Raw genomic sequence first — 27,847 nt, 5'->3', positions numbered from 1 at the left:
TAGTACACATTCTGCTCCCTGGCTTGCTCCATCTTCGGCCATGCAGCTGCGCGAGCCTATTGGTCAGCTTTGCAAAAGTCCTGCTTGAAGTGAATCCCCAAGTCTTTGCAAATCTGAGAATTTTTGAACAGTTTCCAGATGGAATCCCGGTGGAATCTCATGCTGAACTGGATGATTATCTGGCGGTCTCTCCCCTCTTCTTTCCTTCCAATGTGATGAGCAGTATCCACTACTGATTCCATCGAAGTGTTCCACTGCGGCGCTAATTTGGACAGGATACTCATGACGATGTCTCGGGTGCTTTCGTCCACTTTTTTTTTCACTCCATGTATTTTAAGGCTCCAACTCCATGACATTTTCTTTCAGCTCAATGTTTTCTTTAACTAGACGGGGCATTTCTTTTTCTATGGCTTGTATCTTGACTTTGCACTCTTTAATCTCAGTGGCATTCAGCTCCACTAGTTTGGTGATGTTAGCCACCATAATTGAGTTTTCTCTCAGCTGGTCCGAAGCTGTCAGTTTTGGAGGTTAGCTTTTCAATAGCTTCCACAAGGGATGCGTTTAAACCTTCTGACGAATTCTGTGTGGTTTTAGCCTCTGAAGGTGGTGCTGTACTTTTCGTTGGAGTGATGGGGGAATTTTTTCTGTTCGTGCCACCACTTGTTGTATCCATCTGTGAGTAGTCATGGTCCGCAATTGCTTTGCCTGAGGCAGCGGCTAATCTAGGCTCAGTCTTTCCACTCATCATGTTCGCATTAAAATTGTGATAAATTTCAGCTATAAAATGTTTCAGTCCCTTCTTAAAATGTTCACTATATTGTGGATATTCTTGACTAACTAAAATATTGAATTTTTCAAGTAAATTTAGGGGCACATGAACAAGAGCTGAGAATGTGCTGCTTGCCCGGTCCGCCATCTTGCCCAACTCCGTCTTCCTTTGAATGTCTGGCAATTAAATGTAAGCATCCACATCTAGGCAACCTTGGGTGACCAGAAAGGCACCTATATAAATAAAATGCATTATTATTATTACTTTCTATAACAATACTCCTTATTTACTGGCCACCAAAACAACACCCGGATCACAGAAATGCATGAGTTTCTTTCAACTTTCTGTACATCATCATACAGTGTGTCGATACTTGGAGACCTGAACATCCATGTGGACACTCCCTCTAATACCTGAAGCAGAATGTTGAGGTCCACAACCAGAGTAAGGGGGACTTTATCTCTATTTCAATTCTCCAAGTATATGACCTGGGTGTCTCTGACTATAAAATCATTTTATTGCATCTTCCTTTACACCAAATTCCAAGACACAACGTTATATCCATTTCCAAAATCTGAAAAACATAAATCCTTCTGATCAAAATGCTGCCATAAAAAATTTGTCCACTGTTCCACAATTCTCCTCAGTCAGTGAATTAGTGGACTACTACAATAATGGCCTCCAGAATATCCTTGAGGCCCACGCTCCTGTTAGATCACGCATGGTTTCAAAATCTTTTACTTTTTCAAAATCTGCCCCGTGGTTTACCAGTGAGCTCCATCACATGAAAACAGCTGGGTCTACCATCAAACAGTGCTTGGTTTTAACTAATCTAATTGTCCATAAAATGGCTTATCGAGAACATCAAAAAATCTACTCCAGAACACTTGCCATTGTCAGATTTCAATATTACTCAAATATAATTAATATCAATCCCGGCAATTCAAAACAATTTTTTTCCATAATAAATCATCTGCTCAGATCCCAAACTCACACTTGTAGCAATTTTCAGAGGAGCAGTGCAATATTTTCTTGGCACATTTTACCACCAAGGTTGACACTATCCACTCTTCATTGTATGTCTCCAGCCCCACAACCCTGGACTTGCCTAAATCAAAGCCAGAAGGCTGTCTCTCACAGATTTCTGTCACCACAGTGAGAGATGTAGTGGGTATCATACAGAGGATGAGACCCTCAATGTGCACTTTGGACCCTCTCCCCACTCCCCTGGTAAAAGCTTATGTCTCCGACATAAGCCCCATTATCACCAACATTATTAATTACTCTCTCCAGAGTGGCAAAGTTCCAACAAAATTAAAAATGGCAATAATCAGACCACATCTAAAAAAAAATCTCCCTGGATCGTGAAGTTATGGCAATCTATCGTCCAATCTCCAACCTTCCATCCCTGTCAAAGGTCCAGGAAAAGGTTGTTTCAGCCCAGCTTCAGGACCACCTCAAAAAATATCTGTTTGAAAAATTTCGATCTGGCTTCCGGTCCTTCCACAGCACAGAGACTGCCCTGGTCAGGGTCACCAATGACCTTTTGATGGCCTCTGACCAGGGCTCTCCATCACATCTCATCCTCCTGGATCTCATAGCCACGTTCATTATGGTTGACCACAAAATTCTCCTTCACCGTCTAAAGCATATAGTTGGATTTTCTGGCACTGCCCTGGACTGGTTTGGGTCATATCTCACAAATAGAGCTGAGTATGTGGCCCTTGGTGATGCCAAATCATGACCCTACTCAGTCAATTGTGGCGAGCCACAGGGGTTGTTTCTTGGGCCGACCCTTTTCGAGATCTACATGCTCCCATTGGGCCACATTATTGGCAAGCATGGAGATTCATTGTATTGCTATACCACTGATACTCAGTTCTATGTGCAAGTGAACCTGAAATCTCCGACACTTCCATTAACTCTCACTTGCTGCCTGGAGGAGATTAAGCTGAAAGGCTGGTCCACGACTTTGTCTCCTCCAGGCTTGACTATTGCAATGCACTCAATTTAATTCAATTTCATTTGTATAGTGCTTTTATCAATGAACATTGTCTCAAAGCAGCTTTACAGAACATAGGAAACAAAAAAACATAGTCCTAGATGTTAGACTCCTCATTGGGAACTCTGGCAGGAGTCTTCAAAAGCTCCAACACATTCAAAATAGTGCCGCCAGGATCCTTATGAGGGTGCAGACATATAAGCACATCACTCCAATCCTCCAGACACTCCACTGGCTCCCCATCCACCTCCGTATTGAATATAAACTCTGTCTAGTTACCCACCAGTGCATCCATGGAAACGCCCCACATTATCTTAAAGTGGGGCTCATTATCTTAAAGAGTATCACTCCACGTTCTATAACAAGACACCTTCGCTCCACAAATACCCATAGTCTCTGTCCCCCAGGACAAAACGCTACACAATGGGGATCGAGCAATTTCAGCAGCCACTCCACAGACTGTGCACCACAGACTGTTTCAAAAAACAGTTAAAGACTTTTCTGTTCAGGAAAGTTTATTAATGGGGGCGTGTTATTCTATTATTCTTGCTTTTAATTTTCTTGTGTAGCACTTTGAGATTTGCCCACAAATGTAAAGTGCTTTATAAATAAAATGAATAATAATAATAATAATAATAATAATAATAATAATAATAATAATAATTATTATTATTATTATTATTATTATTATTATTATTATTATTACAGACCAGCTTGAATCAGAGAGGTTTATACTTGATGCAGTAGGACCAAAACATACCATATATACACTATATGGCCTATAACATTATATTCAAATTCAAATTCAAATTTTATTCATCACATACGAAATCATACACAGTGCAACATGTAGTGAAATGCTTTTTACAACTGTCCTACATTTGAAGAAAGAAAAGAGTAAAAATTAAAGTGTGTGGACATGAAAAATAAAGGGATATAGTTAAAAATATATAGAGAAAAATAGGGAAAATTAAATGGTAGAAATTAAAGACAAAATAATTGTGAAAAACCATATGCATATGCAAATATATGTGTGTGTGTATATATACACTATATTGCCAAAAGTATTTGCTCACCCATCCAAATAATCAGAATCAGGTGTTCCAATCACTTCCATGGCCACAGGTGTATAAAATCAAGCACCTAGGCATGCAGACTGTTTTTACAAACATTTGTGAAAGAACGGGTCGCTCTCAGGAGCTCAGTGAATTCCAGCGTGGAACTGTGATAGGATGCCGCCTGTGCAACAAATCCAGTCGTGAAATTTCCTCACTCCTAAATATTCCACAGTCAACTGTCAGCTGTATTATAAGAACGTGGAAGTGTTTGGGAACGACAGCAACTCAGCCACGAAGTGGTAGGCCACGTAAACTGACGGAGCGGGGTCAGCGGATGCTGAGGCGCAATGTGGGAAGAGGTTGCCAACTTTCTGCAGAGTCAATCGCTACAGACCTCCAAACTTCATGTGGCCTTCAGATTAGCTCAAGAACAGTGCGCAGAGAGCTTCATGGAATGGGTTTCCATGGCCGAGCAGCTGCATCCAGGCCATACATCACCAAGTGCAATGCAAAGCGTCGGATGCAGTGGTGTAAAGCACGCCACCACTGGACTCTAGAGCAGTGGAGACGCGTTCTCTGGAGTGACGAATCGCGCTTCTCCATCTGGCAATCTGATGGACGAGTCTGGGTTTGGCGGTTGCCAGGAGAACGGTACTTGTCTGACTGCATTGTGCCAAGTGTAAAGTTTGGTGGAGGGGGGATTATGGTGTGGGGTTGTTTTTCAGGAGCTGGGCTTGGCCCCTTAGTTCCAGTGAAAGGAACTCTGAATGTTTCAGCATACCAAGACATTTTGGACAATTCCATGCTCCCAACTTTGTGGGAATAGTTTGGAGCTGGCCCCTTCCTCTTCCAACATGACTGTGCACCAGTGCACAAAGCAAGGTCCATAAAGACATGGATGACAGAGTCTGGTGTGGAGGAACTTGACTGGCCTGCACAGAGTCCTGACCTCAACCCGATAGAACACCTTTGGGATGAATTAGAGCGGAGACTGAGAGCCAGGCCTTCTCGTCCAACATCAGTGTGTGACCTCACAAATGCGCTTCTGGAAGAATGGTCAAAAATTCCCATAAACACACTCCTAAACCTTGTGGACAGCCTTCCCAGAAGAGTTGAAGCTGTTATAGCTGCAAAGGGTGGACCGACGTCATATTGAACCCTATGGATTAGGAATGGGATGTCACTTAAGTTCATATGCGAGTCAAGGCAGGTGAGCGAATACTTTTGGCAATATAGTGTAGATAGTTCTGAAAATTCTCTTATGGCTGAATTTTATCTAGTGACAAACTCTGGTATAGTGACTGAACTAAATTTGTGAGTAGGATAAAGCAAGTTACAAAATCCAAAAATGTATAAAACAGTCACTATTAGGAGACAAATAAAGTATGTAATTTATTAATTTGCTAATACACTGATATGTGGTTCAGTGCTTCAGACTGTGCACAGAAATCATTTAGTGCATTAGTGATGGAGCTTTATAGTCCACGATAACCTGAATACCTTGCCACGTACACTGTATATCCTTGACATATAAGAAGAAATCATTAATTTTTTCTGTGTACCTGCACATGCTCTCTAATCACTGGGACAGAAGGCACATTGTTGTCAGAAAACAAGGGAAGGAGTGCAAGGGAGTATCACTATTTTATTTGCATTCTTCAGGCAGTAGACTTATTTAGTCTGTCTACATACTTTGTTCTGGAAAAGTGAATCATCCAAGTAAATCTGACATAATCAATCAATCAATCAAGCAAGCAAGCAAGCAATTAATCAAACAAACAAACAAACAAACAAACAAAACCTGAACATCTGCCTCTTGCCATTTTAAAATACTATAAGATCCTATTGGAATAGTAATAGTGTAACATAATAATAATATTAAGCAGAAATACTACACCAAAGCAGCTACTGTTAAAAAAGCTAATTACATTCATATCCTGATTGCATTATGCTGAAAATAAACTGTAAAACTTAAATTATGCTCAGCTACCATTTGCTTTATTACTTGTGCTGTGTGTAACTTTTACAGATTTGCAGAGGGTAGAAATTTGGCCATCATGGGAGAAAACCTGTATAAAATGTAAGAGTATGTGTGAGCACAAACTGACTGGACAAAATGTAGGAAAATGATCTTAAAAATCATTTATTTAAATACTTATATTTGATCATTCTTATCAAATATATTGTTCATACCAAAAGTGTCTTTTGTAAACTCATTATTGCAAAACATTAAACAGTTTGAAACAGTTTCATAATTATGCTCCTCTCTCATTTTGCTTACAGAATGCTCATATTAAATGTAGGATCAGCTTTCAAATGTCTGACTTTAAATTACATTACCATGTTTTAACTTTTGAAAGTTATTTGCAGAACCATTCTTAGCATTATTTCACATTTTATTCAGTTATTTTACTAACATAACAAATACAAAGGTTCTGTACACCATTTTATGTTTTCCCAGCTGGACAGATATAGGAGAGGATGACATCAATCATGTTTTTAATAATGAGTTGGGGTGGGTGTAGGTCATGTGGTAGGTAATGGGCCAGCACCATTTCCCAGGCATCCAGAAACTTCACATTGAGTCCTTTGAACATTCCACGCAGCACAGTATCAATCTGCAGACAGAACCAGTTGCTATAGAACAGGCTATGTGCTGGATCAAACTTCTGCATGTTGGGAGTGCGGATCACCACCAACGTATCTGGCTCACGGTTTAGCAGCCGCACCACAGCCTTCCGTATTTGCCGTAGTCGCCGTATATATGCTTCAATTGGGTAAGTGCCGAAGTGAGCCCACACACTTATAATGTACACAGTGTTTGGCCCACCCTGTATCCTGTCTATCTCATTTGCTACATAGCGCAGTTCAGAGGTGTACGCTGGGGGGGAGCGGATGGGTGTCCCATGGCAGCGAAACTTCACTAGAATATTGTTAGTGTCATCCACAAGCATGAATGGTCCTACCTTCCTACGGCTGTAAAGATTAAACGGTTTCAGGTCTAGGAGAAGAGAAAGTGAGCATCATTTTGGAGAAATTGGATAAACATTGAAAAACTAGGGTGTTTACACAAGGAATTGATAAAACACAAAGAAAAACTTGCTCTTACTAGGAACAAAATCAGCAAGGTACTCAAACCACTGGCGTATTGTTGAATCTCCATGCATGTACACAATCTTCCCTTTAAGACAACTTGTTATGGCTGATGAGCTAGTAAAATGCTGGATGGCTGCACCACTCAGAGACCTCCAGGTATCTTGAAAGTAGTAGCCAGCAGCATTGTTAGTACTTTCTACTTTGGTTTGATCTTTAAAGGGGGAAAAATATTAATGTTAATCACAAGATAGCTTACAATATAGACAAATCAGAGTGCAATCTATATGTTTAAATGTGAAGTGAGGGATTTGTGCTTTGGATTTGTGATAGTCTGTATTGTTGGAGATTTTTTAAAAGGATCTTTTCAAAAGATTCCTGTATGTCATAAGTGGTTAATTGAGGGTGTGTGCATATTTCAATGATCAGTGAAATGCAGCAACTGCATTAATATTTAACAAAAACAATAATAAAATAAACAGTCATTATAGAATGTTCAAATGTTTGAAAAGTTTCAGATCTTAATGAACTTAGCAGACCCTAATTGACATTTTAGCATTAATTACTCAGGTCAAGAATTGTTATTAGGAACAATTCAGGTCATTAGAGCATGATAAATTATGTGACCCTGGGCAGAAAGGCAATGCAAAAACCCACCATTACACAAAGTACCCACAGAATGGGTGTCCAAAGGCCTGCAGAAAGATGTTATTCAGGCTTCTCTAAAAAGTGTGATTTGTGGCACACTGGCCAACAGGTTACAATTTTCCTTAAATTGATCTGTAATATAAGCAATGCCTCCCCATTCTCCTCTAGAAGGGGAAACACCCTTTTTGTGCGCTATAAATAGACATTATTATTATTTAATTGCCATATAGGTATTTAGGCTTTCTTCTGATGTACTACTCTTGACCAGACTGCAGCTTATATTATTAGTATAGTCAAAAATATCTTTATTTCTAAAGATAGACTGTTGAAAGAACTGCAGTGTAAAGAAAAACTTACCATTTTCTGCAGGTAATACAGTCACATGGTCCATCTTTGCTGTGGGTATAGGCACTTTGATGTTTATACCCCTGAAACAACATGGTTATTTTATTTATTCATAATTTTACTATCATTTATATTGTTTTAAACTTTAAATAACCATTTAGAGCAAGAGTAATTAAAAGAGCAAATATTTTTAGGACCTGATTATCCCAGTTTTCTAAAATAACAAGGAAATTAATCCAAATTTAAAAAGCTATGGAAAAAGGATCTTTACAAATAGACTCCAGCTGCCATCTTACCTCTTGAAAAACTCTGCTTCGTACTTGTTAAAGAGGGTCTTCCTATAACCCCCTTTATAATGATTTATTCGTGTGTCACAGCTTAGCTTTTTGGGTTTGTAGCAGTACCAGGGCTCTCCAGTTTCAAGATCAGTGTAATTACAGAGAGGTTTCTGGTTGTGAGGAAGACACATGTCACACTCAGTGGTCTCTAATAGGTCACCAGAGCGGAACTGGCTTTTAAAAATCACTGTGTCAGTTTGCTCCTTTTGTAATCTCTTAAGCACTGCCACTGCCTCACTAGGATGCACCATAGTAATTTCTACTTGCACTTCACCAGCCCACAGCAGTGGGAACAGCACTGTATAGTTCCCATCATTGTGGTCATGCACCTTCCCTACAACCCCAGCACCTAGCTTGGGTGAATGCAGCCTGGCTGTCAGGAAATCTCCTCCATGCCTCTTAGGTAGGCCCAAGAAGTTGTGCACATGGACATTAACCACAAGCTGACCACCTATGTGTTGCTCTGGTTCACCTTGAATCACATAGTAGCTCTTGGCAGGGTTACTGCTGAACTCCGCAGGGAGGTCTTTCACTGGTGGATCTGGCCATGCAGTGGAATCGAGCAAATGTCTCTCTTCTATGGCCTCTTCTGCAGTGGGCTTTTGGACAAATTGTGCACAGTACGTGTAATTTACCTCCGCCGGCAACACATTATCGGGAGGCTCAAAGGCTGAGTGGATACTGCTCTGTATTTTGTAGAAGGTGGATGTTAGTTGATCATTAAAATCCTGTAAACAGTGAAAAGAGCACATTTGAAGCTAATACACAACCAAAGCAGTAGACACAAATCAGGAAAAGTCTTGAAGACACAACAGCAGTAATTACTAGCAGTAAACTTCGAAGGCAGATTGACAAAGGAAATATACAGTGAAGATAAAAATTAGAGAACAATTTATAAACACAATATTCTTGATTTTCATCACTCAGAATGTGAAGGAACATTATCTGTGGGTGCTTACCAAGGTACTTATATATATTGTATATATTATATATCTATATCTATATATATCTATTATATATCTACATATATATTATATATACTATATATATATATATATATTATATATACTATATATATATATATATATATATATATATATATATATATATATATATATATATACACACATTGAACATCAGCTAACTGTATGGACATCTTTGACTCTGAATGAGTTATACTCACCTCCAGAGATGTGATGTTGCTAATGAGCAGTATAAATCCTACTACTGCCAATAGAACAAAGATAAGCGACAATCTGGGTGTGCGTCCATCCATGACTCGGTGCCACGGTCACAACACACGGTGCCAGTTAGCCATCTGCAAATAAGCAAAAAAGGAAATTTGAACAACCTATTATTATTATTATTGTTATTTTTAGCAGTATTAGTAGTAGTAGTAATAGTAGCAGCAACATTATTGTTGTTGTTGTTATTTTTGTTATTATTATTATATATTACTACAATACTCTAACTATAATTACATTAATAATATAAAAATTATTTTGAGTCCAAATCCCAAAGTGCTTTGCATATAAAAAAAATTAAGCAAATAAACCAATAAACCAACCAACAAACAAACAAACAAATACATCTTATGGGTGACACAGAGGCATGGTAAGTAGCCTTGCAGTCTCACAGCACCACTGTTCACAGTTTGGACTTTCATTGGGTTACTGTCTGTGCAGAGTTTTAATTATTGATCTTGTATGGTGAATTTGCTATATAGGTATGGTGCTGATACAGACCAGCTCTAAGCAGAGGGGTTTATACTTGATGCAGTAGGACCAAAACATACCATATATACATTATATGGCCTATTACATTATAGAACCTGAATGTTTTGCTTCAAGATTCAAGATTCAAGATTCAAAGAACTTTATTAATCCCAGGGGGAAATTCCTTAATTATTGGTGATAATTTTAACAGGTGATAATGGTAAAGTTATATTTTACATGATAGATAAATGTGAAATTGTAATGTGCATGAAAGGTCTATAATTACTATAGCACCTATTATTAATTATTGAGCATGAAATTGCACATGAAAATGTCCCAACACTTAGAGGGAGGAATTGCCACAGGGATGAAAGATTTCCTAAAGTGCTCAGTGCTACACTTGGCAGTGATCAGTCTCTCGCTGAATGTGCTCTTCTGATTAACCAGCACACTGTGTAGTAGATGAGAAGGGTTGTCCAGGATTGAATGGAGTTTTGACAGCATTCTTCTCTCAACAACAATGTGAACTGGGTCCAGCTCCATGCCAAGTACATAGCCAGTCCTCCTGATTAGTCTGTCCAGTTTATTTCTCTCTGCCACATTCATGTTACTTCCCCAACAGACTGCTGCATAGAAAATGACACTAGACACCACAGACTCATAGAATATTGGCAGAATGGTGTTGCAGGCATTGAACGACCTGAGCCTCCTCAGAAAATACAACCTACTCTGTCCTTTCTTGTAGAGCGCTGTTGAGTTAAGGTTGGTATGAAAGAACTTGAGTGGCCTAGAGAGAGCTCTAACCTCCATCCTACTGAACACCTTTGGGATGAACGTTAATGATAACTGTCCTCCAGGCCTCCTCACCTGATCTTGTTAATGCTCTTGTGGATAAATGGATAAAAATCCCCACATCTACACTCCATTATCTAATCTACAGCCTTCAAGGTGAATGAATGTTACACCAGCAATGGAAGGAACTAAATATGAAATGGGAAAAACAACAAGCACATATGGCTGTGGTGATAAACTTTTGCCATATATTGTATCTCCATGAACTGCTGGTCTGTTGTGACACTTGGCAGGAAGAATGTAGGCTCCCACTTATTTGACTACAACTGCAATGTTCAGAATGTAGTGTTAGTACTCAATAATGAAATAGTACTTCATCATGCAATTTGAGACAAAAGTCTTGTTTGTTCAACAGATGTAGAAAGATCTGGAAATTTTCTTTTTCTCTTACAGCCGTATACACTGTATATCTGGGGCATATAGAAAGCACTCATTAATTCTTTCTGTGTAGCTGCACATGCTCTCTGATCACTGGGACAAAAGGCTGCCTTGCTGTCAGAAAACAGTACAAGGCAGTATCTCTGGTTTCACCTGTTTAGAACCAGTTTGGCACATTTCAGATGCTTATCCTAGAATTAACATAATAGAGATGTGGTTTGAGCAGTCAAGGCAGGATGAGGTGCAGCCCTGTAAGCAGTGGGAATGTTAGTGCCAACAAGGTTTAGAATAATAAGTTTAGCAGTCTAACAGGTTATAGTCTTTACCAGTAGTTGCTGATTGGCATTAGGTTAATCACAGGTATCAAATTAGGTAATGCACATGTTTCAGTCTCATCATGATGAAATCATGTTCAACTATAACAGATACTGTGTACAGATGCTGCTGTGGTTGATTTCTTCTTCATTTTTCTTTATGCTGATGGTGAAATGACCATGCTGTGTGACAGGCAGTAGTCTTATTTAGTCTGTCTACAAACTTTGTTCTGGAGCAGTGAATCATCCAAGTAAATCTGACATAGCAATCAATCAAACAAACAAAACAGTTAATCTTAAAATAATGATGATATAATATGTGACATAGATTTGTTTACAAAATATTTTAATGTGTTAATTTATGTTAGACCAACAAGCAGATAACTTGTTAACCCGCCTTGATTCTCAGCACCAGTGTCGGCGCACTGCGGCGCATCGCGGACCTTGCGCCCTAAATTTGAATATTTATCCTATTAAAAGTTTTTTTTTAATCTCCATTTCTGAAAAACAAAACCTTTGAGATTCACAGACAGCACTTTAAAAGAGAAAATACAGAAACCTAGTAAATGGCCACACAGCCTCCTCCGTCTCCGCAGCTAAAGAGAGAGCAAATAACGCGTCCGATAAGAAACACTTTATTGGACCACAGAAGCACGATGCTCCAGAAAATGAAGGTCCAGTTGGTTTAGCTAACGTTTGAGAAAAAAAAAAACACCTGTGTGGATGGACAGCGTTCTCTGGAGATTCAGTACCAGCACGCGCTACCTGAAACTATTTTAAAGGTAGCCTAAGCCATGTGTTTAATTAACTTTTATGTCAGCCTTTTCTTCATTATTATGTAAAATATTGAATGATTTTGGGGTTAGTCTGAATTATTATTATTATTATTATTATTATTATTATTATTATTATTATTATTATTATTTTTAAATAATTAATAATTATATGAGTAATTATTATTTAATAATTATATGTATTGTTATTAATTATAATTATTAATAATTTAATATTACAATGTATAAATTAAAAATGATACTTATTTATTTACTGTCAATGCTCCAATGACACGCATAGTGCAGTGTGTGTATTGTACAGGGTTAAAATATAAAACATGGAAGTAAAAGACTTACCGAAACAACTGAGTAAATCTAGTGTATCTCTGGGGAGATCCTCAAAGTTTTCTGTAGTAATTAAAATTCAGTAAAAATTTAAAAAATGCCCAATCGACCAGCAAACACTGATGATTCAGACATTGCTGAATACCGGCCATACTACAGAACACACACACAAACACACACACAAACACACGCACACCACACACACACACCCATTCACGTAATATTCAAATTAGACATCAGAATGGGGCGTGAGCAGTGAGAAGTGAGCGAGATCAGAAGTTCATCAACTGCTGATTTCCTGAAACTTTACACACACAACAGTCTCTAGAGTTTATACACAATAATGTGACAAATAGGGGTCTTGCAGTCTGAAACACTGGACTGCAAGCCTGCAGTGGTGACTGGAAGTCTACAGTAATTCAAATAAGCACACAACACATCAAACACAGGCGGATCAGCTACAAGAGCAGAAAACCAAATCAGTTTCCACTCCTGACAGCCAAAAACAGGAATCTGAGCCTATGGAGGCAACAAACTCAAGTAAACTGTGAAGTTTTCCCGAAAGATATGAAAAATGTTTTATTTACATGTCTGTTGCATGTTTTTTTCTTTTTACTTGGTTGCAGTCTTGCACATCATATCTTAAGTCAAACTAAGTGGAGCACTGCATTTTGTGACATGAGTAGAGATGACAGTGTCATGTGTCATGTGCAGGGGCGTATTTGAAAACACCAGGGGCTGAGCCCGAAACATCAGGGGCTAATTAGGAAGAGTGGGTAAGCAAGAATAACACGTTTTGTAAGGGCATTTTTATGTAATATTGTTTAATAATAAACACAAATGAACACAAACAGTATGCAACTTTAGAAAATTTCATTCAATCTTTTTTTCTGACTGTCAGGGGTTTTCAGAATCAAAGACAGTGGGCCTCCTTTTTGACACAACATACATTTGTTAGCCGACTTGTATCAACTGTGTTAACAATAAATATTAGAAGTTAGACTTTTATCTGAGTAATAAGTTGTTGTGTTTCCTGACATTTTTATTGCTGTCCCACTCAAGGGCTGTAAGGTATTTAAGTCACGTGGTGTGAAAGCGGCGCTGTGCAGACCAACGGGAGTATGACATTAAAGTATCGCGAGAGCAGTTCTAGAGCATATTCCAGCGCACAATCTCACGCTATTTTGGCGCGAGCGTGTGTGTGTGTGTGTGTGTGTGTGTGTGTGTGTGCGCGGACAGAGATGTCAGTCAAAATCGGGTACAGTAAACGGCAACAGTGCTCAACTAAACCGATCAACATTTCATTAATTCCTCTACACTCCGGTGGCAAAATGCGGGATAAAACATTCGGGGCTAGATTAAAATCATCCGGGGTTCGAGCCCAGAATGGTTGGCCCTAGCGACGCCCCTGGTCATGTGTACATTAAAATGAAGATCAGAATGGAAGTCCTGAAGGTGGGTTATTGTTTTAATTGTCACTAACGTTCATGGATATTGATGGAAGATAAGCTTAGAATCTCTTTCTTTTGGATGAGCTAGTGATAAGGATGCTTTGCAGGTGCAGAAATAGTTCCCCTGCTGGAGTTTAAGAAAATTTCATTAATGGTTTATCAGCCTACACCAAAACCCCAAATACCACATACAGAAACATGTCTCCAGCTAACCAGTGGAGCACATGCATCAACTCTCTGGAAGAGAGGTTTATCTCCAGAAAGGGTTTGGCAGCACCCCAACGGAGGGAGTTAATCATCCCATATGATTCTCTTACTGGCTGGAGAGTAGTGTGGTATCACAGAAGCACATGAGACACATGGAGCCCATGGAGTCTTTATGGGGACTTTAATCTGTTATCCTTAATTTACAAAAACAATTAGTTAAAACCCTAAAGAACTAGTCAGATGCAACAAAATTTACGACATGACAACTTCCAGATAACTTTAAAGCTGACTACATTGATATCTTGGTTGCAATATGCTGAAAATAAACTGTAAAACTGTTAAAATAATGCTCTTATTTGTTTCATTGCTATGTTCAAGTTTTTCAGGTTTGCAGAGGGTGGAAAATTACTAATCATTTGAGAAAACCGAGATAAAACATAAAAGAATGTGTGAATTAGTACAAAATAAATTCAATCAAACATTTCAGTGTTCACTTCCTCATATTTACATTTACATGTGTTAAAGATCATAGAATTTGGATAATAATTTGGAAAGTCCTGAAAAAAAAAACCCGCTGCTACTAACAACCAGATATGGATCAGGTTGAAACAACCTTCTCAGGACATTATGTCCTCATGCCAACAGTAATGGGAGATCAGAAAAAAAAAATAAGGGCAGAGAATGCGAGCATAAACAGTTTGACTAATGAACCAGTTGGTTCTCTTATGTTGTTGCATTAAAGCATGTAGTCTTACGTTACTTATTTATAACTCTTTGTTGAAATTACATATTTTACTGAATCTGATCCTGATTCAGACATATTGATCTAAGAGGTTTTTTCAGTGTATAGCTGCTGTTGCCTTGTGTGGCTTCTGCTTGATTGGAATGAAAACCTGCACCCACACCAGCCCTTTGTGGATAAGTTTGGACATCCCTGGTGTACTTTATCCTCCCTTTGGATGAGGTCATTGTCAAAGTTTCCAGTTCTGCTGCCTCACCTGGATCCAGGACTCCAGTTCCTGGACTTCCCTCACCTGTCTACTCATGCTGCTGCACTAATTTCCCGATGACATTCACCTGTCTGTCCTTTCTCCCATATAAGCAGCTACTCTAGCCCTGTTACTCTGCCAGATTGTGCTTTGTGCCAGAGAGTCAACACCTTTGAGCCACCTGAACCAGTAAATGCAAACCTGAATCTGAAACCTGGACCTGACCTGTAAACCTGTGTGCTTCTGACCCCCGCTAACTTGCGTTTTCTGACCTGTCTTCTGCCTGATCTCTGCCAGCTTTGAGTACCGTGAATACCATGGAACTGTTTATGGACTAGGGTTTGGATCCGAATTTAAACCTGAAAGCTTGTTCTGACTGATAACCTGTTTCTGACCCCTGCCTGAATTATAGGACCTGAATTCTGTCTGCCTGTCTGCCTGCCTGCCTCTGTGTTTATACCCTTTGCCATCATAGTATAATACTCACCTGTTTGCCATCTTGGATCTCCTCAGAACCCACTCACCTGACCTCAGCTCCAGTGTGAATTCACTACTGTTTTCTGGAATCACTCACCAAGATACTGACGAGTGAGTACCATAGTTAGAGAGAGAATCTGCCACGTTCTAAAAACCTCCACTAATCTCTGTCTCCTGTGTTTAGACCACTGCTGTTACAACCCATACATGTTGAGACTCTGAAGAACCCCCTTTTGTCTTCACTCCTGGTGTTCTCTATGAGTTTTCAAACCCAGCTATAAGCATCAGTCAGATGTAAGGGATAATATTATGAAACTTCAAAGTATACCATATTAAGATCCTGAATGGTGTCACCTTGAAAAAGAGAACAGTAACATAAAAAGGGTAAATAAAAAATGAAATATTAAATGTAGGATCAGCTTTCAAATGTTTGACTTTAAATTACATTACCATGTTTTATCAACTTTTGAAAGTTATTTGCAGAACCATTATTACTATTACACATTTCACACAGCTATATTACTAACATGTTAATAAACACAAAGGTTCTGTACACCATTTTATGTTTTCCCAGCTGGGCAGATATAGGAGAGGATGACATCAATCATGTTTTTAATAATGGGTTGGGGTGGGTGTAGGTCTTGGGGTAGGTGGTGGGCCAGCGTCATTTCCCAGGCATCCAGAAACTTCACATTGAGTCCTTTGAACATGGCACGCAGCACAGTATCAATCTGCAGACAGAACCAGTTGCTATAGAACAGGCTATGTGCTGGATCAAACTTCTGCATGTTGGGAGTGCGGATCACCACCAACGTATCTGGCTCACGGTTTAGCAGCCGCACCACAGCCTTCCGTATTTGCCGTAGTCGCCTTATATATGCTTCAATTGGGTAAGTGCCGAAGTGAGCCCACACACTTATAATATATACAGTGTTTGGCCCACCCTGTATCCTGTCTATCTCATTTGCTACATAGCGCAGTTCAGAGGTGTACGCTGGGGGGGAGCGGATGGGTGTCCCATGGCAGCGAAACTTCACTAGAATATTGTTAGTGTCATCCACAAGCATGAATGGTCCTACCTTCCTACGGCTGTAAAGATTAAACGGTTTCAGGTCTAGGAGAAGAGAAAGTGAGCATCATATTGGAGAAATTGGATAAACATTGAAAAACTATGGTGTTTACACAAGAAATTGATAAAACACAAAGAAAAACTTGCTCTTACTAGGAACAAACTTAGCAAGGTACTCAAACCACTGGCGTATTGTTGAATCTCCATGCATGTACACAATCTTCCCTTTAAGACAACTTGTTATGGCTGAGGAGCTAGTAAAATGCTGGATGGCTGCACCACTCAGAGACCTCCAGGTATTTTTAAAGTAGTAGCCAGCAGCATTGTTAGTACTTTCTACTTTGGTTTGATCTTTGAAGGGAGGAAAAATATTAATGTTAATCACAAGATAGCTTACAATATAGACAAATCAGAGTGCAATCTATGTGTTTCAATGTGAACCTTTTAAAATGATTCCTGTATGTCATAAGTGGTTAATTGAGGATGTGTGCATATTTAAATAAGCAGTGAAATGCAGCAACTGCATTAATATTAACAAATATATAAACAAAACGAATAATAAAATATAGCTGCAAGCAGCAATGACGGGCCCTCGCACTATGGGGCATCACTACATGGTGCCATCGCTGCCCAGTCGCACCAGACACAGTGAGCACAGTGGGTGCATTAAAAGGGGAAATACCAAAAGGACAAGAATGACAATTTGGGTGTACTGAAAGTGATCATAGAAAAGTCCACTGATGGCAAAACGAAAACTGACTTTCCTTCTAAACTATATAAGGACAAAAGGGACAGTTTGGGTGTAATGAAACAGATCATAGCAATGTCCAGTGATGTCCAAAGGGACAATGACTCTCCCTCTAAACTATATTACTATATGAAGAGATTATATATATATATATATGTAGTCACCCAGAAAAATGTATACACATTTCAGGAAAAGAAAAATTTGTAGTATTTTATTACTAAATGTATTATGTATTGATATATGTGATTCATTGATATACAGCGCTGGAAAAAAATAAGAGTTTGCACTGCAAAATAATCAGTTTCTTGTGTTTTTTTCTTCCAGGTTCACATATTGGTGAGATGAACAGTTTTATTTCATTTTTTGTGAACTGCTGACAATATTTCTCCTAAATTCAAAATATAACTATTGTGATTTAGAGTGTATATTTAAAGGAAATGACAACACATCAAAATAACCCAAGATCATGCAGTATTTGCTGAGTTTTAATAAATCAAATATAACAGAATGCAAATCATTTGTAAACAAATTGTGTTAATACTTTGGCTAAATAACATTAAGAAATCAGTATTTGGTGGAATAACCCCGATTTGCATGCGTTTTGGTTCCATGCTCTCCACAAGTTTTTCACATTGCTGTTGGGAAATTTTATACCACTCTTTTTGCAAAAAAACAAACAGCTCAGCTTTGCTTGATGGTTTGTGACCATCCATCTTCCTCTTGATGACATTCCAGAGGTTTTCAATAGGGTTCAAAGCTGGAGATTGGGCAGTGCTCTCGTATTTTTCCCAGAGCTGAATATGATGATATTACGATAATATTATGATAATATTATTAATATTATACTAATGTAATATACATCATACTGTTTTTCTTTTCCTGAAGTGTATATACATTTTTTGGTTGACTCTGTGTATATAAATTGTGAACATGAAGCCATATTAAAAAACAAATAAAGGGGAAAGAGCCTCTAGTGGACATATTCTAGTACTGCAGGAGTCAGGCTAAAACCATGTCTAGTCAGTAGACTGATGAATGTAAAAATTTGTTGTGAGCCGTTAGAGCATCACAAAATCATGAAACTAAGCAAACTTACTCACAACCAGTTGTTCTTTCTATGTAAAATATTTTGAAACATTAGGGCTTTCCACTGTTAAGATATAAGAACATTAATTTTCTTCTATGATCTACTCACTATAGCAACATCATTCAAAATATTACAAATTCCTTCACAGTTTCACATCAGCCATGTCCTGACATTATTCTGACTGATTCTCAACCAAATCAGGTGAAAGAAAGGGACAAAACATTAGATTTCTAAAAGTGACACACTTCCTGCTGCCAGTTGGTGGCGCTATGACTGAGACTCACAATAGTCATGTCCGTGTGATCAGCTTTCGTCTCTTAATATAAAGTTGAGGTTTTATGTACATCACTCAATATACACCGAAGTTATTAGCCACTTCCTGTTTCCTTTTATTCGCCATAAGTTTAAGGGCTCCTCACGACTGAACCGTTTGAGATCAAAAATCCCTTATCAATTTTAGATCCTCAATGTCTTCAGATCATATTGGACCATGTTTGGTCAAAATCATACAAATCCCCTAGGAGGAGCATATCAAATTCCACTGGGTGCGTTTTACAAACATCCCAAAATAACTGACTTCCTGTTAAGCAGATCCCATGACAGGTGGATGAACGTCATTTAGCTCAATGAGATCTAAATGTATACCGGCTCTCATGCATATACGTGCAAGGGAAGATGAGCTGTGCAGCTATATTTCTGACAAAGTTCCAGGGGGCGCTGTGACAGCCCTGTGCCACGCGCAGTGACCAGCCACACTGGACTTTCTCATACCCATTTACACTCTCTATGGGAAATATTTTGGAACATTAGGCCTTTCCACTCATAAGATATGAGAAGATTCATTTTCTTCTATTATGTTCTCATGTAAATCATCGCCATAGTAACACGATTCAAGGTATCAAAAATTCCTTCACACTTTCACATCAGCCATGTCTTGACATTATCCTGACTGATTTTGAACCAAATCAGGTGAAAGTAAGGGAGAAAATATTAGAGATTTCAAAAAGTGACACCCTTCCTGCTGCCAGTTGGTGGCGCTATGACCGAGACTCACAGTTGTTGTATCAGTGTGATCAGCTTTCAATGCTTAACATAATCCTAAGGTTTCATGTAGATCACTTAATGTACACAGAAGTTATTAGCCACTTCCTGTTTCGTTTTATTCGCCACAAGTTTAAGGGCTTCTCACGGCTGAACCGTTTGAGATATCAAAAATCCCTTCACAATTTTGCATAATCAATGTCTTGATCATTTTAGCCTGGGTGTGGTGGCGGTTGTATCAATTCCCTAGGAGGAGTATTTCAAATTCCATTGGGTGCGTTTTGCAAACAACTCAAAATAACTCACTTCCTGTGGATTAGACTTAGTGACATGCAGAGTGAAAGTTGTTCAGTTCAATGAGATCTAAGTGTGTACCAAGTTGTACATGGATACGTGCAAGTGTGTATCAGCTATGCAGCAAGATTTTCCAGGGGGCGCTGTAACGGGTGTGTGCCACGCCCAGGGCCGAGCCACGGTGACGTCCTAATGGCCGCAGATTCCAACCTGTCTGCTGATTTTCAAGAGTTTTTGAGCATGTTAAGGGGTCCAAAATACCCCGAAAGTTTGAAAATAAATAAATAAATAAATAAATAAATTCTAAAGAAAACAATAGGACTTCCGCACCTACAGTGCAAGGCCTCTGGCCTTGCTCCTTCGGTGCTCAGGCCCTAAATATTCATTATAGTATGTTCAAATGTTTGAAAAGTTGTGAAGTCTCAGATCTTAATGAACTTAGCAGACCATAATTGACATTTTAGCATTAATTACTCAGGTCAAGAATTGTTATTAGGAACTGTCATCAGAGCATAATAAATTATGTGACCCTGGGCAGAAAGGCAATGCAAAACCCCACCATGACACTAAGTACCCACAGAATGGGTGTCCAAAGTCTGGCCCCAGGGCCAGTTGTGGCCTGCAGACAGGCGTTATACAGGCTTCTCTAAAAAGTGTGATATGTGGCACACTGGCTAACAGGTTACAATTTTCCGTAAAATTGATCTGTGATATAAGCAATGCCTCCCCATTCTCCTCTAGAAGGGGAAACACCCTTTTTGTGGGCTATAAATAGACATTATTATTTAATTACCATATAGGTATTCAATATTGGTGTCAAATAAGATCAAGTTTTTGTGTATCTACATCCTAAAACATTGTGGTATCATCCAGCTTTTTGTGGTCAGACAGTGGAACTGGACAATCAATATCAGCTCAGTGCACAATATCAGCTCCCTCAGCACATATTGTTCCAGAAAGATGTAATGAAGTTAAAGTCAGAACTTCTTGGAACAGAACGGCCGTTTGACAAACTCCAATCAATTCACACACTTCTGAGTGTAAAGTAAGTGAGTAAATTTTGGCATCAATTTCTCACTACTTACAACTTTTTTTTAATGTTTACTCTGAAATGTTGTTAAACCAGGGCCCAGGCTTTCTTCTAATGTACTATTCTTTACCAGGCTGCAGCTTGTATTATTAGTATAGTCAAAAATATCTTTATTTCTAAAGATAGATTGTTGAAAGAATTGCAGTGTAAAGAAAAACTTACTATTTTCTGCAGGTAATACAGTCACATGGTCCATCTTTGCTGCAGGTATAGACACTTTGATATTTACACGCCTGAAACAACATGGTAATTTTTAACTTTTAACTATCATTTATATATTTTTAAACTTTATATAACCATTTAGAGCAAGAGTAATTAAATCAGAGCAAATCTTGGGACCTAATTTTCCCAGTTTTCTAAAATAACGGAAATTAGTAAAGGAAATTAATAAAGGAAAATAAATAAAGTAAATAAATCTAGACTTAAAAAGCTTTTAAAAAGGATCTTTACAAATAAACTCCAGTTGCCATCTTACCTCTTGAAAAAACGTGCTTCGTACTTGTTAAACCGGGTCTTCCTATAACCCCCTTTATAATGATTTATTCGTGTGTCACAGCCTAGTTTTTTGGGTTTGTAGCAGTACCAGGGCTCTCCAGTTTCAAGATCAGTGTAATTACAGAGAGGTTTCTGGTTGTGAGGAAGACACATGTCACACTCAGTGGTCTCTAATAGGTCACCAGAGCGGAACTGGCTTTTAAAAATCACTGTGTGAGTTTGCTCCTTTCGTAATCTCTTAAGCACCACCACTGCCTCACTAGGATGCACCATAGTAATTTCTACTTGCACTTCACCAGCCCACAGCAGTGGGAACAGCACTGTATAGTTCCCATCATTGTGGTCATGCACCTTCCCTACAACTCCAGCACCTAGCTTGGGTGAATGCAGCCTGGCTGTCAGGAAATCTCCTCCATGCCTCTTAGGTAGGCCCAAGAAGTTGTGCACATGGACATTAACCACAAGCTGACCACCTATGTGTTGCTCTGGTTCACCTTGAATCACATAGTAGCTCTTGGCAGGGTTACTGCTGAACTCCACAGGGAGGCCTTTCACTGGTGGATCTGGCCATGCAATGGAATTGAACAAATGTCTCTCTTCTATGGCCTCTTCTGCAGTGGGCTTTTGGACAAATTGTGCACAGTACGTGTAATTTACCTCCGCCAGCAACACATTATCGGGAGGCTCAAAGGCTGAGTGGATGCTGCTCTGCATTTTGTAGAAGGTGGATGTTAGTTGATCATTAAAATCCTGTAAACAGTGAAAAGAGCACATTTGAAGCTATTACACAACCAAAGCAGTAGACACAAATCAGGAAAAGTCTTGAAGACACAACAGCAGTAATTACTAGCAGTACACTTTGTAATTAATCCTTAACATATTTTGGTGATGTATTTAGTTTAAAAAGTTATTTTACTTTCACTATCATAATTGAGGACACTCTGCAATGAAATTAAACTAAAGCAAAAATCTAATGCACTGATTATGCTTTCTGATATGTGACATAATGGTAGAAAATATGGAAGAAGAAAATGATAGACTGCTTTGGCACATAATTTTGTGCCGTTCTATGGATATAGAGATATGTGGCCCCATTTGGTATAGTGACAAACTCTGGTATAGTGACTGAACTGACTTTGAGAGTAGGATAAAGCAAGTTACAAAATCCAAAAAAATGTATGAAAGAGTCAATATTAGTAGACAAATAAAGTAGCTTTTCAGACCATGTTGACCAGGATACCTTTCCACATACACTGTATTTCCTTGGCATATATTCAGAGCCAGTGACTTATGTCCAAAAGGCATCACTACAGCAGGGAAAGTTACCCTTATTTAGAGATGCGTTATCTGTGGGTTATACATCTGTTCTACTAGCATGTTTTATACAATAACCAAGGCACTTCCATATAAGGCTTAGTACTTTGTCTTCTCCTTTTCTCCCTCTATACTTACTCTCTTGGCAAAGTTATATCCTCACATGGGTACCACTGCTATGCCGATGACACCCAACTTATCTTCTCCTTCACTCCCTCAGATACCACAGCTTCTGCTCAGATCTCAGCATGTCTGGAGGACATTTCATCTTGGATGACAGCTCATCAGCTGAAACTCAATCCCAGCAGAACTGAACTACTGCTCATCCCAGGTGATTCATCCGCAGCCCAGGATCTTGCATTATCTCTGAACATCAACTTTCCTTTTCCTCCCATGTTGCTAATGTGACACGCTCATGTCGATTTCTTCTGTACAACATCAGAAGGATTTGACCATTTCTATCCACACTGGCTACTCAGGTGCCTGTTCAATCTCTGGTCATTTTGAGACAAGACTACTGCAACTCTCTTCTGGCAGGTCTACCTCTGAACGCAATTCATCCACTGCAAATGATCCAAAATGCTGCTGCACAACTTGTTTTTAACCTGCCTAAGTTCTCCCAGACCACCCCACTGCTTCATTCCCTCCACTGGCTTCCGGTAGCTGCACGCATCAGATTCAAAACACTGATGCTGGCCTACAAAGCCAAGAATGGACCAGCGCCATCATACCTCAAAGCTCTCATTACTCCTTGCGCTGCACCTCGCTCCCCCTGATCTACTAGCACTGCTTGACTGGACCCACCATCTCTCAGGGTAAAAGGTAGGTATACATCTAGACTCTTCTCTGTTCTGGCACTGAGGTGGTGGAATGAACTTCCCCTAGACGTCCGTACAGCCGAGTCACTGACTGTCTGACCTACCTCTTCCTGAAACACTTAAACTAGCTCTTATTTTTTCCCTGTTTTTTTTAATTATTTTTTTTATGTATTGTTGTATTTTGTAATTGTTGTATGTTGTATGTACATATTTACTCAGTTTTTAGGCTAATGGTATCCCAAGTCTTTGACCTATTGAACCAGTGTTCAATATTCAATGTTTTCACTGATAGAGACTTTAAAGCACTTTTGTACATCGTCTGCCAAATGCCAGAAATGTAAATGTACTCACCTCCAGAGATGTAATGTTGCTAATGAGCAGTATAAATCCTACTACTGCCAATAGAACAAAGATAAGCGACAACCTTGGTATGCGTCCATCCATGACTGGGTGCCACAGTCACAGTTAGCAATCAGCAAATAAACTAAAAAAGAAATTTGAACAACCTATTATAATTATGATTAGTAGTAGTATTATTAGAATTAGTAGTAGCATTGTTGTTATTATTATTATTATTATTATTATTATTATTATTATTATATATTACTACAATACTATAACTATAATTATAAATTATAATAATATAAGAATCATTTTGAGTCCAAAGTGTCAAAGTGCTTTGCATATAAAAGTTAAGTAAAATAACCAATAAACTAACCAACAAACAAACAAATAAATACATCTATGAACATGGGTGACATAGTGACATGGCACCAGTATCCCCAGTTTGGACTTTTGTTGGGTTACTGTCTGTGCAGAGTTTTGATTATTCATCCTGTATGGTGAATTTGCCACACAGGTATGGTGTGATACAGACCAGCTTGAATCAGAGAGGTTTATACTTGATGTAGTAGGACCAAAACATACCATATATACACTACATGGCCTATAACATTATAGAACCTGAATGTTTTGATAAGGTTGGTATGGAAGAACTTGAGAGGCCTACAGAGAGCTCTGACCTCCATGCTACAGAACACCTTTGGGATGAACGACAACTGTACTCCAGGCCTCCTCACCTGATCTCATTTGAAAGGAACTAAATATGAAATGGGATAAACAACAAGTACATATGGCTGTGATAATAAACTTTTGCCATATATTGTATCTACATGAACTGCTGGTCTGTCGTGACACTTGGCAGGATGAATGTAGCCTCAGTAATGAAATAGTACTTAATCGTGATTTGAGATAAAAGTCTTGTTTGTTCAGAAGTAGACAGTTCTGAATTTTTTTTTATCTTATGGCCACATACACTATATATCCTTGACATATAGGAAGCAATCATTAATTCTTTCTGTGTAGTTGCACATGTTCTCTGATCACTGGGACAAAAGGCTGCCTTGCTGTTTTGCATGCTTTTCACCTGTTTAGAACTGGTTTCAGACATTTCAGAAGTCACTCTTTATTAGAATAGACATAATAGAGGTGTGGTTTGAGCAGTCAAGGAAGGGTGGGGTGTAGCATTGTAAGCAGATGGAATGTTAGTGCCAACAAGGTTTAGAATAACAAGTTTAGTAACCTTTTTTTACCAGTAGTTCCTGATTGCCATTAGGTTAATCACAGGTATCAAATTAGGTAATGCACATGTTTCAGTCTCATCATGATTAAATCATGCTCAACTATAACAGATACTGTGTATAGATGCTGCTGTGGTTGATTTCTTCTTCATTTTTCTTTATGCTGATGGTGAAATGATCATGCTGTGTGACAGGCAGTAGTCTTATTTAGTCTGTCTACAAACTTTGTTCTGGAGCAGTGAATCATCCAAGTAAATTGACATAATCAATCAATCAATTAATCAAAACCCAATACATGCAAACCTAATGCATACAGCATGATTCATACTGCCTCTTGCCATACTGTAAGATGCTATTTGGAAAATAAAAGTGTAAAATAATAATAATAATGATGATAATAATAATAATAATAATAATAATATTAAGCTGAAGTACTACACCAAAACAGTTAATCTTAAAATAATGATGATATAATATGTGACAGATTTGTTTACAAAATATTTTAATGTGTTAATTTATGTTAGACCAACAAGCAGATAACTTGTTAATCACCCGCCTTGATTCTCAGCACCAGTGTCGGCGCACTGCGGCGCATCGCGGACCTTGCGCCCTAAATTTGAATATTTATCCTATTAAAAGTTTTTTTTTAATCTCCATTTCTGAAAAACAAAACCTTTGAGATTCACAGACAGCACTTTAAAAGAGAAAATACAGAAACCTAGTAAATGGCCACACAGCCTCCTCCGTCTCCGGCAGCTAAAGAGAGAGCAAATAACGCGTCCGATAAGAAACACTTTATTGGACCACAGAAGCGGGATGTTAAAGAAAATGAAGGTCCAGTTGGTTTAGCTAACGTTTGAGAAAAAAAAAACACCTGTGTGGATGGACAGCGTTCTCTGGAGATTCAGTACCAGCACGCGCTACCTGAAACTATTTTAAAGGTAGCCTAAGCCATGTGTTTAATTAACTTTTATGTCAGCCTTTTCTTCATTATTATGTAAAATATTGAATGATTTTGGGGTTAGTCTGAATTATTATTTTTATTATTTTTTAAAAATAATTAAGAATTATATGAGTAATTCATATTTAATAATTATATTTATTGATATTAATTAGAATTATGAATAATTTAATATTACAATGTATAAATTAAAAATTTAACAGTAATAATAATAAAAAATAATTTTATTTATTTATTGTCAATGCTCCAATGACACGCACAGTGCAGTGTGTGTATTGTACAGGGTTAAAATATAAAACATGGAAGTAAAAGACTTACCGAAACAACTGAGTAAATCTAGTGTATGAGGGCAGCATGTGAGTCAAGACTGTCTCCGGGGAGATCCTCAAAGTTTTCTCTACTAATTAAAATTCAGTAAAAATCCAAATATCAAAATTCACTGAATTTATGTTTTTCCAACGGTGTTTGCCCAATCGACCAGCGAACACTGATGATTCAGGCATTGTGCTAAACTGGCCATACTACAAAACACACACCCATCCACCCACACCTCGCGCACTAGCGTAGCCAGGAATCACAATGTGGGTGGGCCCAGAGAAAATTGGATGGGCCTAGCCTAAAATGCATCTTTTATCAAAATAAGCCAACATAACTACACCTGCTTGAATGCAAACCACCATTTAATCAGAGCATAAGCTTGTATATCACCGTAAGCAATGTTAAGAACATAACAATAAGAACAGCATGAGGACGGAGGCCACACCACACATACATACACACGCGCATGCGCGCACATCTGACAGACGCGCCGCAACACCATTATCAAATCAGCAGGTCAGTATGTAAACTGTCCATATATGACTCAACGGCCATATAAACCACATGAACAACAATTAATATACAACTACATAGTAGGAAAATGTTGATTGGCTTACTTTTACTCTGGTGTGTAGGGGAGGTACACGCTGGAGAATAAAGTGCTGCTGGTGATGGAGTAAAAGGTGAACACTAGCAGAGCTCCTTACTACTCGAGCTTCATGGCTCCTGAACATCGGAATTATCTTTCTCCTCCGGCTGCACACAACGTCTTTTTGACACAAACTTTAGCAAGTTGCTCTGTTTCATTTTAGTTTAATGTGCAACTAAACTTCGGTGACCCTCTGTGAAATGTGCTCGGTGTGGAGGGAGAGGGGCGGCATGAGCGTAGAGACGTTTCATTCTTCCTCGAAACCGGAGGGCGCTCTCGCGCAGAAAGTACAAAAATTGACTCAGAAGTAACATATGACGTGCCAAAAAACCTAATACGGACAAAGGCATGTATAAAGGCATCCAGCAATCGCCGTAGTCAAAGGAATCTTTTCTGTAGCAAGCAACTGACTGGGTGGGCCTGACTGACAGGTGGGTGGGCCCGCTACTGACCTCGCGTATACGCAACTGTGCAGCGCTATCCATATCACTCCTTTGGTCGCATTCGTACGGAGGCCCAGAGAGGCCATGTGATATTTTGTTTTGCTTTTGTTTTCTCGTGATCTCGAGATAACAAAAGTTGTTTTCTCGTGATCACGACTTAATCAGAACCGCAGTGAAGTTAGTTTG

General features: G+C 38.7%; 2 protein-coding genes across 2 annotated transcripts; both read right to left on the bottom strand.

Annotated features, from left to right (window-relative positions):
- Positions 1-5,452: 5,452 nt before the first annotated feature.
- On the bottom strand, positions 5,453-12,813 carry LOC131354536 (NXPE family member 3-like). Its single transcript, XM_058392293.1, has 6 exons — positions 12,643-12,813; positions 9,437-9,571; positions 8,212-8,981; positions 7,928-7,998; positions 6,939-7,136; positions 5,453-6,830 (listed from the first exon to the last, which is right to left on the bottom strand). The coding sequence occupies exons 2-6, from the start codon at positions 9,527-9,529 to the stop codon at positions 6,277-6,279; spliced, it is 1,686 nt and encodes a 561-aa protein (XP_058248276.1). The 5' UTR covers positions 9,530-9,571; positions 12,643-12,813; the 3' UTR covers positions 5,453-6,276.
- A 1,640-nt stretch (positions 12,814-14,453) lies between these two features.
- LOC131354537 (NXPE family member 3-like) lies at positions 14,454-26,764 on the bottom strand. Its single transcript, XM_058392294.1, has 6 exons — positions 26,570-26,764; positions 24,062-24,194; positions 21,559-22,328; positions 21,246-21,316; positions 16,977-17,174; positions 14,454-16,868 (listed from the first exon to the last, which is right to left on the bottom strand). Exons 2-6 carry the CDS (start codon positions 24,152-24,154, stop codon positions 16,315-16,317), a joined length of 1,686 nt encoding a protein of 561 aa, XP_058248277.1. The 5' UTR covers positions 24,155-24,194; positions 26,570-26,764; the 3' UTR covers positions 14,454-16,314.
- Between the last annotated feature and the right edge of the window lie 1,083 nt (positions 26,765-27,847).

The sequence above is a fragment of the Hemibagrus wyckioides genome, linkage group LG06 (assembly GCF_019097595.1).
Source record: "Hemibagrus wyckioides isolate EC202008001 linkage group LG06, SWU_Hwy_1.0, whole genome shotgun sequence".
In the NCBI taxonomy this organism is placed as follows: domain Eukaryota; kingdom Metazoa; phylum Chordata; class Actinopteri; order Siluriformes; family Bagridae; genus Hemibagrus; species Hemibagrus wyckioides.
Note: the sequence above shows the minus strand (reverse complement) of the source record. Positions and strands in the feature narration are given on the sequence as shown.